The sequence below is a fragment of the Galendromus occidentalis genome, unplaced genomic scaffold, assembly GCF_000255335.2.
Source record: "Galendromus occidentalis unplaced genomic scaffold, Mocc_1.1 scf7180000077486, whole genome shotgun sequence".
Taxonomy (NCBI): Eukaryota; Metazoa; Arthropoda; class Arachnida; order Mesostigmata; family Phytoseiidae; genus Galendromus; species Galendromus occidentalis.
The window spans coordinates 714,379-726,709 of NW_003805474.1; the positions used below are offsets into that span (position 1 = coordinate 714,379).

Here is a 12,331-nt window from a genome sequence, read left to right on the forward strand (position 1 = left end):
GGGCGACTCTCTGCTAAAGAAATAAATTATAAACTCTGCCCGCTGGGGTCATTGTCCTACGGTGTCTTTCATCGGTAGGTATGTAAATCTCCCAAATCCCACTCGGTGTATCCAATTATCCTCCAAGCTCGATTGATCCACTCGGGGGCAAAAGTGTGCCGAGTTCATCAACGAGGGCCAAAGTGCAAGAAAAATCTCCGACGGAAGGAAACTGGGAGCTCTCAGATAAGATCGTTTCATTACGCATTCGAAGAGCGTCCGACGGGAGGCAGGGACGGAGTGAACGAATCGGGAAGGTAATCGACATCGACACCCGGTACCAGCGGGGAAGCGCGCCACGATTGCCCGGGTCGCTGAGCTCCTTCCGGAATCAGTGTCGGATCTATGGCCTCTCAAACATTGTCCCGGAAAAGGGAAGAATCCCTGAGCACAGTTGACGTGTGCAGACAAAGAGTATTTCTCAGGAGTGTCGACTCAATGAGAGAAGCTCTCTCCTATCGACGTCAGAACATTCCCTGATGCATATTTTTTTCTTCGAGAAGAGGCGGTAAATCACAGTTTTCTCACCGCTACGGGATCCCCTGATTGTGCGACGGCACGCGCTGAATTCGGTGACTCCTGTTCCTGGTGGTCTCCCATAGCCCTTCACGTCGCCGGTCCCAGAATGAAAACGAGATGAGTTTCTCCGTTTTTTCGTTTTTCCGGTCTTTATTATTTGTACGGGAGTGTAATTTCGTCGTGAGCTAACGAACAATATGTACACACATTTCATTCCGAATTTTCCGTGAAACGGTATGTCCACGTACACGTCCATCACTTCGAACTAAGCCATTCCAGGAGTAAAAGAAATTACATTTTTTGATCCCAGGCGATGATTCCGTGGTTCTCTTTCCTCTCGAAACATTGTCTTTTCCAATCGATCACGCTATGCACGCTGTAGAAAATCAAGAAGCCGACATACAAATCAAGATGGTCGTGAGGAGCGGGAGGAAGAAGGAGAAGGATTATGCTTCCGGTGGGAATGAATCTCTTTTCCGGTTTTTAGTTTTGGGTTTTGAAGCTCGTCCCAACTCCGAAGGAGATCCGGCGTTCTCGGCCCGCGGCATTCACCTCATCTGGGTCTCGTGTCCAACTGGGCGACGCGAGCCGCTTCGAAGGCGCGGTCATCTAGCTGACAGAAACTATAGTCTCGAGGAATTTCTCCCTGCCGAAGGTGAGCCTCCGAAAAAGATCAAACGCATCGAGCGTTCGCGCACGAGACCATCCGCCTGCACTTCTCTATTCCTCCTCTTCCCCGAGACCCTCCGTATTTACAAGACTCCATCTGAGTCCTTCAAGGATCGAGCAGAGGTCGAACCTGACTCGCTTCAGGCAGTGTGAGTGAGATGGTGTGAGTGATTGATACTCGTCATGTATTGCACACATTGGATGATCTGAGCTATGTACAAGCATTCAGTCAGTTGATCAATCAATCAATCAGGCGGTCCGACGGTCAATCGGTCGGCTTCAAACATCTGCTCTTATCCGCTCCTCCCGAAATCGTCGAACGGACAGCTTCATCTCTGAGTACGACCTTACCTAAATTGGCCAGTTGAGCTGAGAGCACCGTATTTCGGTCTCTCTTGAATGAAAGTATAGAAATGGTCTTCTCCGAGATTCCAGACCGCTCGAACGAGTGAGTCCCGATCGGCGGCTTATCCGGTGACGCGGGAATCCTCGACTTACTTCCTCTAGCGTCGAAGTCGTTCTTATTTTTTTTTCCACTTCACAGTTGGCTCTTGCCGTTATTCGCACCTACTAGTAATCTAGTCGATTAGAGTCCTCTCCCGCTGTCGAATCCTCCTTTGCCTTGTAGAGCGTCATGCACCGCTTTGAGCAAGGGGAAGGGGCCGAAGCCGCAAAGACCCTCTTTGTCGTCCGCGAATGCGTTGTACATCATCAGGCCTCGAGATTGACCGAGACTTCGAATAAATTGACCGGACATGGGACCCATCCCAGTCCAGAGGATAACCTGTCCGTCATCCTGACGGGTTTGAGCGCTGAAACAGAACAGATTCCTCTGAGTTAAGATAGGCGGCTCCATGGGGAAAAACGGAGCAAGAGCCCGGCTCGCCGCTGCTGTGATCCGAACCGGACTCACTCGAACGGTTCGATCGCGCACGGTAGCTCTACACGAACTTCCCTGATTTTCGCGAGTCTCGCAGCGACTGTCTGATCTTGATCCTGCTCGCATCGTCGAGTGGATGTTACCTAACGCGCGGTAATCTTTCGATCTCAGACGGCTTGGTGTCCAGAATCGTAAGCGTTCGGTAGGTATTTTGGGACGGACCGCGCGTGGTTGATTATGGCTCTACGGCTCTATAGCGGACGTTTCGCCGCGGATGGCATCAGAAAAAAGAATGAAGGACGGCGAGCGTATTCTGGAGAACACGTGAACATCTCGCCCTTTCGGCTCCGCGGAATTCGGGAGATGGGACGGCATTTCTTTCGGAGCCATCGACGCATTCTTTCGTTTCCCGATTTCTCACGCGATACGTGTTCCTGCTTCCTACACGACCTCTCCTGTTCTAGAGATTCGGAACGGCGATGGGAAACGCCGGGCCATGTAGGAAGTGATCAACATTTTTGTTTGCCGACGGAGACGAAGAAAGAGCCCCCCTTCGGATATGTACTCGAAAATCTCACCTGAAGCAATCACTCTCCGCGCCGTATCTCATCGTTCCTTCGATAAGCATTCCTCGAGAGGCGTGCTTGCAGAACTCGCTGTAGTAGCTCCGAGTGCAGTTGTACACAGCTGTCTTGTTGTATACGCGACAGTTGGTGACGAACGGCGCCACAGCGAAAACGAGATTGCGTTTCCACGTTTTACCGAAGTAGTCCTTCGCTTCTTTCAGCACCTGTAACGGTTCAGGAGACACCGTCAACCGCCGCGCTCCAAGATGCGCTCTCTGTTGTTTGCTGGTTTGTCCGTCTCTTGCTCGCTAGCTTCGCCCACTCAGTCGTTTCTCACGCGCACCCAGCGTGTCTTTTGTTCTCGGGGCTCGTGATCAGTGTAATTGTTGCGCATGTTTCAAAGAAGACCGGTCGAGGGAGGAGGAAACGGAGCACAATGATTTCCGTACTCGGTTGAGCACGTTCATATTAGCTCGTGTAGTGCGGAGAGAGCGATGGTTCAGCTCGGGCGACCTACCCCAACTCAAACGTTGCGGTGGCTCGAAGCACTTGATTCTGAAAGCGCCCCCAGCGATTTGCGCGCGGGCGAGGCGTTTTTCCCTCCTCCGGTCTCGATCTCTGTCGAGCGCCCTCCTCTACCAAGAGCAACAATTATTGTGGTTTCTCGCTCGGTGACTTCTCACCCCGCCTGCTTCGAAGCGTTTCATTGTCAATTGATTCCTAATGGACTCCGTGGAAGCCCACGGGGTGTTGAATTCTACGTTACGTAGCATTGTTGGCGGCTATCAGTGTTCGAGCACAAGACTACTAGTTCTCTCCTATCAGCTCTCTCCGGCAATAAGAAGAGAAGGCACTAATTCGTTTCCACAGTAATTATTGGGAGAAGCTAGGGAGTCGTCTCCGGCACAGAATTTCTTCGCGGCATTTAATTCGCGGCGAGGAGCGGCGGGAAGGCGCTAACTCCGTCGAGCGTCTCGAAATAGAGAGGCTGGCCCAGAGTCACTGCTCTCCGACCTACGGTCGCTCCAATTTTTCCGCAGTGTTCTCTTCGCGTCGTAGAATTTGTTCCGCGTGAATATTACTTCCTGAATAGGAGCACAGGGGCTAATGTCTTTCGTGTATGTGTGTGCGTGTGTGTGTTTATCACTGCACGAAGCTTTTCGCATTAGCTTACTTACCTTGGTTTGGGTGATGACTCTTTTATCGCGCACCCATTTGAAGGGCGAGACGCAAAGAGTGCTCGTCGCTGCTCGCAAAGCCCCACTTGTCAGGAGGACCGGTCCCAGGCCCTCGTTAACAATGTTACGAAGTGAATACTCACGATAGCGTTCGAGCGAAGGTTTCACCAAGAACGCATGCTCGAAGCCCTTCTCGGCGAGATACTCGGCCATCTGCATGTAGAGCACGGCCCAGCGCGCTCGCAATTGGGCTCGCTCGCCCTTGTCGCCCTGGTTGTAATGTTTGGCGCTGTCTAATTCTCGCAGCGCCAAGCCTTGGACTTGGTAGCGTTTCAGCAGTCCGATGACGGCGTCGAATGCTTGCTTTCGTTTAGGGGAAATCGCAGGTGTCCCAGAGGTGGATCGGACGCGCTGTTCATCGTCGCTTGCCATTGGCTCGTTGTCATCGATCTCGAGTAATCTGTCGAAGCCCGAGTCGAAGTCTTTGGTGGCTAGCAGAATTTTCACAGATGACGGCATTGCTCCTCGGAGACGATTCAGCATCTGCGCGTCCGACATCACCTTTGGCATAAGACCTGAGCCCTGGAGATGAACCTCTCCGTCAACGAGAAGATACGTGCATTGGTCTGCCAACTGTCGGAGCTGATCGTCCCGCAGACCGGCGTTAGCGTACACGTGGCACCAGAGTTCGCGAGCCGGTGACGCTGTCGGTTGGGGCCTCCGAGTCGGTATCGACGCCTCGGTCGTATGGTGTTTTTCGGCTTCCCTGTTCGACGGAGTGGTAGTCGATGTCGTTCGATTATCTTTTAAGATGCCCTTAAGTATATCAATCGGCCTTAACGTCGACGTTCTCGTCGGGTAATCATCGAAGATGGGAGGTCCTGAAACATGTAGGGCTATAGAGAGAGATCACACGACATCCAACACCGTGCGCCGCTTTCAGCGGAGAACCGTGCCCGCCATCATCCGCAGAGGAAGTCCCCACCATTATTCGCGGCCGTAGCCGCGACAATGAGCGGTAGCAGCGAGAACTGCGCTCCCTCCTCTCCTACGGTCGGACGTGTTGAACATTTTCGGCTCATGCATCGGAACATGCAAGTGATATCTCCCGGAAAACCGCTCGAAACAATCGCTCCGGGAACCCACCTTGGTTCTCAGCGTCGTCGGTTTCGCCTGATTCCTCGGTGCTATTCGGATCTTCCTCCGTTGTAGGGTCGTCGGTCGCTTCGGACGCCGGAGGTTCAGGGTAGGTCATCGATGGGTTTGTGAGAACTGCGTAAAAAAACACAACATTCGGTTTCATTAGCCAAGCGGGACCTAACTTACTGTAACCAAAGCGATAGACCAGAGCAGACCGATCGTCTATGTTAGTCGAGGAGAAACTCCTCTTCAATTCTCTTCTTTTAATAAAGAGATTCGCAAAACGATACAAAATATTGGTCTGGCTTCCCGGCTGTCTCTTTGGGCAGCTTCTAGAAAATGAGTTTCTCTCTTGCGCTTTTTTTTTCTCGCGCTCTATCTCCGAGGGGCAACGTCTCCAAAATTTGCTTTGGTTATAGTAATACTAACGTCTACGATCCTGTAGGTATCTCCGACTGTCTTCATCAGACTCATCAGGTAGGTTATTACCCTCCTCCTTTGTCGGCGGGATGGACATGGTGGAGTTCCGTCTGATCCAAACGAGAATCTTGTTCAGAATTGCTTCGACACTCAGCTGTGGGAATGGGATCAGACCTCCGTTGTTGATGTAGTTGTTGTGAGGATGTCCAGAGGCCATGATCAGTTGGAGGAGACTGGCGACCAGGAGGACAACGAGTGCAAGGAGAGCCGTTGTTGTCACGAGCAACAGCCAGTTCCCGCATCCATTCGAGGGACATCCCCCTCCCCCAACCGATGCCGAATTCAAGGACTCCTCGGAATCATCCAATCTCCCCCGGGGTCCTCCTCGTCTCCCAAGACCCCCTCCGACCGGGCTGCAAGGCGGAAGGGACCGGTCAGTTCCGCTTGCTAATAAGCCTGCTCCGCACGTCCGTCTCAGCAGACAATGCGAATGATCGACGGAAAAAATCGCCTATCTCGAGCTCTGAATTCGAGTAGCAAGAGATACGAGCTCGTCGTCGAGATACCCAGCGGGACCTGCTTCAAACCATAGATCCCCACGACGACGTGCAACAGCCAGTGGCTGACCTTTGCTGGAGGAACCTCGAGACAACTCACCTCGATGGTGTTGAAGATTCCAGGCCCGAAACCCAGTTGCCAACCTGGGGGGATCCTGGAGGAGGCATGCTTGGAGTTCGATGGCTATCTCCTCCGGGTCGACATCACACTCTGTAAATTGGTCACTGGAATCATTCACAATCCCTCACTGAGCCACGCGCTCGGATCCGAGATTCGTCTCGGACCATTCTCCGAAGGATTCTCGGAAATCGCACTCCGTGGAAAGAGTGGATCTCGAGGGCAATTAGAAACTCTTGTCCTTCGAGGAGATCGTCGCTGGCTGGCCTACGATTATCTGGTCGGCCGCTTTCTCGGCTGACTGACTGAATGACTGGCGTGCGTGCAATGACCCTGCGCTGAACATCGAGCCGCCGGCCGACGATCTCATGCGCAGGCTTCGTTGGACGCTCCTTGGGATTTCCTGCACGCGGAGCACAGCACCGATTTTTCTTATCGCCTTCCTCTGGATCACATCGACACTCACCACTCGAAGGCCCGCAACTCCACAAAAGTGATCCCGAAATGAGCGAACGGTTTTCTCGTCACACGGCTCTCCTCCTGAGCAGGCCAATTCCGCAGTACCGATGAGCTCTAGGGAAACGATCTCCGGCCGAATCCACCGTAGACCACGGAGGTCTTGATCTCTGGGTCACTTTCCGCGGTTCAGAAAGAGAATTCGGCTCACTATTCCTCGAAAAATAGTGACACGCTCGCCACGAACACCGCCTCGAGGAGCTGACAATGTAACTCAGCCCAGAAAACAAGATGGCGGAGGGAGGGCATCGAGAGCCTTGGGAGTCCGCGGGTGGGAAGAGCGGGAGCAGCGGGTCGTTAGGGGAGTAGCAGCAGCAGCACCGCCGGCAGCCGGAGCGGCGGAGGCACTGGGGACATAGGGAAAGGGATCCGAGAGCGGAAAGGAAGGGAACAACAACGTCCCAACCAAAAGGACAGATGGAGAAAGGCAAGCAGGCCAACCAGACAGCTTGCCTTTACGACTCGCACTTGCCGCTGATGATGATCCCGCGATGATTTAGTGGCTTTTGTTACTGGAGCGTCGGGACGCTGCGTTCGAACTTCATTTCTAGAGCGGAGGTTCTGCTGCCGCCACGGAACGGAGTCGAGCGTTTTACGATTTCGCATGGAGCGTGCTGACGATACGTGCCGGAGAATTTCGACCTTGTCTATTGAAAATATTTCCGACGCGGGCAGAGGAAGGCTCCTGGACGCTTTAGACGCTCGTATAGAGGAGATACTGGAAATATTAAGAGTGATCCGACGCTGCCGGACGGCGAGAACGATGAGGACGGGTGCAAACGGAGGGGGAGCGGAACCGTGGGCGCTTGAGGGTGGGGAATTAAGGGGCTGAGGGAGGAACCGACTGCAACTTTATTAAGACAAATGTGAACGCCATAACGGTCTCTGGTAGTGGTGGTCGCAGCCAGCCAGCCGGCGAGTCAGTCAGTCATTCCGTCAGACATTCTTTTCGTCTGCGTTCTAGGAGGGGGAAGGAATCAGACTGAGGGGTCGCTTACCCCCTACATTTTTTCCTTGGCTCAGAAAGCAGAGTCGCCACCTTCTCATTGTTTTTCTCCTTTTACTTTTCGCTGTTCTCGAAACTGGTGTCGTCGCTGTTCACCGACTGTGGCGGAATCCAAGAGTAGCATTCCCCTGATCCTCTTCAACTTCTCTCCCCATTCTGAGGTATGCCCACTCTCTGTGGTGTACTCATCGCTCGTCGCTTCGTCGTTGGCTGGCACATTCTGCTCGAATGGTTCCGTTGGTCGTTTGCTCACCAAACTGTAGAGCCATTGTTCGAACGGGGTGAAGGTTGACTAGAGAAAGCAGTAGGAGGAATCCGTGACAAGTCGACGACTTTTTCCTCGGAATCTCATTCACCGAGCCGGGGAATCGACTCGCTCGGTTTTGCCGCGAGTCTAAGTCTTGCAGTCAGCGGGAGTATTCTGTTGCGAGCAGGTGCGGGAACCCGAGCGGAGTCGCGCGAAAATACGGTGATCCGCCGACCGGAGGAACCGGCAGCGTAATATGTCCGCCGTGTGTGACCTGAACGCTGCCGTACGGGATCGCTCGACGATGGCGACTCCACTGAGAAGCGAGCCGTCAGCCGGATTCAATTTGCCAGTCCCTTGTTCACCTTCCCGCACCTCGCTCAGCTCGTCGTCGGAAGGCTGCGATTCAGGTCCGGACCACGGACATGCTAACTCAGTGCTCAACAGCCTCGTCGTTACTCTCACGCGGTAATTTGCGGTCTCGACGACGGCACTTTGCGGGACCGAGAGCCTTTTTCGGGCTCCCTTAGACACTAATCCCAGATATGAAGTGCGTGGCTCGGTCATGACCTTTTCTCGGGCGAGTGTTGCTCACCGACATGGCCCCGGAAGCGTACTCGTATACGCTCGGGGAATTCCCTTGCGAGGCGCAACCGTTTTCCAGTAACGATTTGTTCGGGGGGCGTGGGCTCTGAAGGAAGGTCGCAAAGATGCCCTCGAGAACGGAGACGTCTACGAGGGAGATATACACATAAATATAATGTGGGACCTCAAGGGACGCCCGCACACGGTCGGTGCCTCGCTATCACCTCCTGCGGTGCGTCGTTCTCACCTCCCGCCAACGAGAGAGGCTCCGCGCAGGTTGTTCGATTTGGGCGATAGGGATCGACGCTGGAACGCAAGGTGACAGTGCCGCATAGCCCCGAGCAACAGTCGATTCGGCCGCGCCGCAAGCATGGGTAGACACTGTCACCGTGTGCTTAGTAGCTGTAGCTTCGCGGATTCCCCCCATCAAATCCGTTCGGCCGGCGTTCTGCCTGACGACGAGCAGGCAGCGACGCATTCTCACATAAAACCTCCTCCGAACCGATGTAATTAATGCATTTCAATCAAGCGAGCATCGACCCCCGACATTCGTGCCTACGCCGGGGCGCGTAAATATTCGTTGCGAGGGAGCCGTCATGAAGATCCGGCGGAGATGAAATTTTTGTCGTCGGGATAAAAATCAGAAACGCGCGCAGGAAAGCTGGACCGGAGTCTATTCGATGATAATGATAATTTCTCCATCGTCACGGAAGCATAGAACCCCAAGCCTCGCAGTTCCGCCGCCTCGCGGACGACGCTTTCAGAATGCCATGAATGGCTCTCTTGACGTCCTACGTCCGGCCGCGCGGCGTCCGTCTTGACGAGCCTCAGGAACGAACTGGATACCAGCCAACAGAGGGAGCCCTCAAGAGTACGTACGGACAAGCAAGCCAGCCAGCGGACGTGGAGGGGAGCGGAGCAGCTCGGCGTGCTCCACGCAGACGTCGGCAATCAATGCGTCGGAACGGCAACCGAATAAAACAGAAGCGAAACATGCAGCCTTTACCCTCTTCCCCTCGATCTCCCGGTCTTGATTCGTTTCCTGCGTGCCGATTCGGCCTCGATCGTTCCGCTGCATCGCTCTGCCATGTTTCTCAGCGTCATCGGCTCCCTTTGTGTCGGCGAGAGGCGGAAGGGGCAGAAGGGCGCAGAACGAGACGAAGTGGACGACAACCGTACGAAGCTGTTTCACATCATTTACCTCCTCGATCCGTCTCCTCTTGCGTAACTTTGCTCGAACGGAAAGAGGAACGAGAACAGGAAGAGAATGGACGAGTTCTATGGAGCGGCGGGTCCAACGACGGAAGATTGAGACGGAGAAAAACCTCCCTGACACGGAAAGCTTAAGTCGTCGACACCTTGTCACCGAAGGCACGTTCGAGACAGGACCAACTGGAACAATACAATGAGACGGATAGAGTCTTGCAGCAGCTCGACCGCCCGCCCGCTCGCGCGCTTTCTTGCAGCTGCCCGCTCACCCGCGGGCTCCGCAGCGGGGGCGACAATGGAGTAGAGCCCCCATACAAAGAGTAATGGAGGACGACCACCGACTAATGGGCTATCGGCGGGAGCTGAAGCGAGCGATGACGGAGTGATTCGAGCGAGTTAAGATGGAGAGTACCAGTTATGAACTGAGCGCTCTGCTTCCTTTCCTCTAACTCCGAGAAAACCGTGGAGAGAGTTCCGGGCTCCGCAGGAACACAGCAGCCGGTAGGGCCTCATTCTTCCTTTTTCCGTCCCATTTTTGATTCCGAGAGACGCGCTCTCCGATTTTTCCATCGAAATATGGGTCGCTGTATCCTCCGGTCCGGTCATGTACACCGTTGCGTCGGAGAAGCTGGTCAGCCTCACCACCAAAAAAATAATAATTATTCCTCGTCAAAATATTGGAGTCGATCACAATTCCGCATTTTCTCCCACTCCGAACTCCCCGCGGCAATCGGAGTCTAGCCCCGAAGGCATGACACGATACCCCAACGTAGACATGGCGGTACCTTGATTTTCCGCGTAAACACTCCGTTTGCGAACCTGGCCACTGAATAAACAACACGCCCGCCACCGGCTTACGAAGTAGGCCGATGCATGCATGATGGGGCTATTATACGCTTATCGCTCCGTGGTTGATGGGTGTTCTCCTCTCCATGTCTCTCTTTTTGACATCGCTGCTCTCTCGCAAATCGTTCCCGACCTCCATCACGGCCCACATCCGAGCCCGCTTGCGAAGGGTGGAAGCGGAACGTTGTGCAATCACAGATGCGTGCGCATTATGAATTCGCATCAACAAATGCTTAGCCTCCCTGCGAGAAGCAAGCGCTGGCTAACTATTGATTGCGATCGACAGGAAGAGGGCAGATCTGGCGGCTGTGCGAACGCTGTTATCTGCTCGGATGCGCGGAGTCCCCTCCGAATCGAATGCGAATCAACGGAGGAAGGCTCGCGTGGTGGGTGGAGGACTGGTCGGGTGTTCGGTAGGGTGGCGTCCGATCGGGTTGGGAGCCCGAGCGAATATTTGGCTGTTTCGGGCCCGAGGAATCTCTGGATGGATGAATGAATGAATGAATGCTCGTAGCATGGATTTGCTTTCGATCGGTGCCGTTCCGAGGCGCTCAAAAACGTTCAGGGACGCGCAGTAGGATTATCGAGTGAGAGAAGAACAAGTGATCGGGAGACTAATCGCATCGCGTCGCACAGCCGAGCGTCCGAGGATCAGTGGGCAGTCTCAGCGGGCCCTGGCTCGGGACGCTCTGGGAGATTTTTGTTTCGATAAATATTTCTCTTTTCGAACGCCTTGAGGAGAGACGAGAGAAAATTTGTCCCACGATCACCAGAGGTCAAAATGATGCCGACGGTCTCGGGTCTCGGACAGCTCTGTCCGCAGGAGCTCACAAGCAGTCGAGAAGCGGGCTGCGGGGGATTCCCGAGAACGCATCAGCGTACACCCCGAGCAGATTCTCAAGCCAGTGTTGGGGTGGGGGAGGGGGGAGAGGTGAGCTCACTGGATCGGAATAATCGATCGAAGAAGCGCAGAAGAATGTCGACACCTCTGACTCGATCCGCAGTTTGGAGAGAAACGGACTCCGGACTCCCGATGTCTCTCGGAATGGACGGCGGAATCCAGAGGCTCTGGCTCGAGTCCCATGTCGAGCGCCTCTCTCTGGGAAGATAAGTTTACGTCGTGAAGTTTGGCCCGAAAACCTCTTGGGTCACATCCGAACCGCCTCGGATGAGCCTCATAGTCCCGACTGTTTACTCTGTTCTTGTCCTCCTAGAACGGTCGACCCTCTCGGACGCGTCAAGCGCTCCGTGGAATTGCACCGGTCATCTTCTCACGAAGCCTCGAAATACATGGGAAACCTCCGAGCTTCCCTCATGCTCCGCTTGAATTTTTTGTTCGATTTGTCTACGTCGATGTCCTTCTGTCGATTTTCCCTAATGACTGCAGTCGCCGAAAAGCGTATCCGACAATCCGCTTGTCCATGAGCAACACCGGGTGTCCGAATCGCCGGACCGTGGGTTCGCCTAAGCTCTGGGGAACTCCCGTGAGATGTTCATCGCGGAGTCGATCCGCCATCGCTTCGCGGGACGCTGAAATGACACAGGGAAATAATTTCCCCATGCGGCACAATGGTCGGTCGATGCCCACGGATATCTCGCTGGAGCTCTGCGGCTGTGGGACAGAAGACACTGGGGACGGACTCCGAGAGACTTGTGCGACAAAGAGGGAAACGGGTCTGACGCGGACCTCGGTGGCGAGCCGAGCGAGTCGAACGAGGAGCGTGGGAAAAACGACGGGGTAGCCAGGGGGAACGATGTTTTTGGCGGGATGTCCAGCAGAAATGCCATTGACCTCGTCGGTAGTTCTCTCAGTGGCGGTGTAGCAGCCGCTTGCTC

General features: G+C 54.3%; 1 protein-coding gene across 1 annotated transcript; it reads right to left on the reverse strand.

Moving 5' to 3' along the window:
* Positions 1–1,539: 1,539 nt before the first annotated feature.
* On the reverse strand, positions 1,540–6,150 carry LOC114828370 (uncharacterized). The gene is made up of 6 exons (XM_029112225.1): positions 6,069–6,150; positions 5,421–5,824; positions 4,998–5,123; positions 3,852–4,732; positions 2,686–2,897; positions 1,540–2,039 (listed from the first exon to the last, which is right to left on the reverse strand). The coding sequence occupies exons 1-6, from the start codon at positions 6,134–6,136 to the stop codon at positions 1,814–1,816; spliced, it is 1,917 nt and encodes a 638-aa protein (XP_028968058.1). The 5' UTR covers positions 6,137–6,150; the 3' UTR covers positions 1,540–1,813.
* Between the last annotated feature and the right edge of the window lie 6,181 nt (positions 6,151–12,331).

What these genes read in the sequence shown, in the direction of transcription:
- LOC114828370 (XM_029112225.1), bottom strand. Translation starts at nt 6,136, where the DNA reads ATGCCTCCTCCAGGATCCCCCCAGGTTGGCAACTGGGTTTCGGGCCTG. An exon ending in GAATCTTCAACACCATCGAG is followed by an intron (nt 5,825 to 6,068) that starts GTGAGTTGTCTC and finishes TCCGCCTTGCAG; the next exon opens with CCCGGTCGGAGGGGGTCTTG. An exon ending in GCGGAGAGTGATTGCTTCAG is followed by an intron (nt 2,040 to 2,685) that starts GTGAGATTTTCG and finishes GTTCTGTTTCAG; the next exon opens with CGCTCAAACCCGTCAGGATG.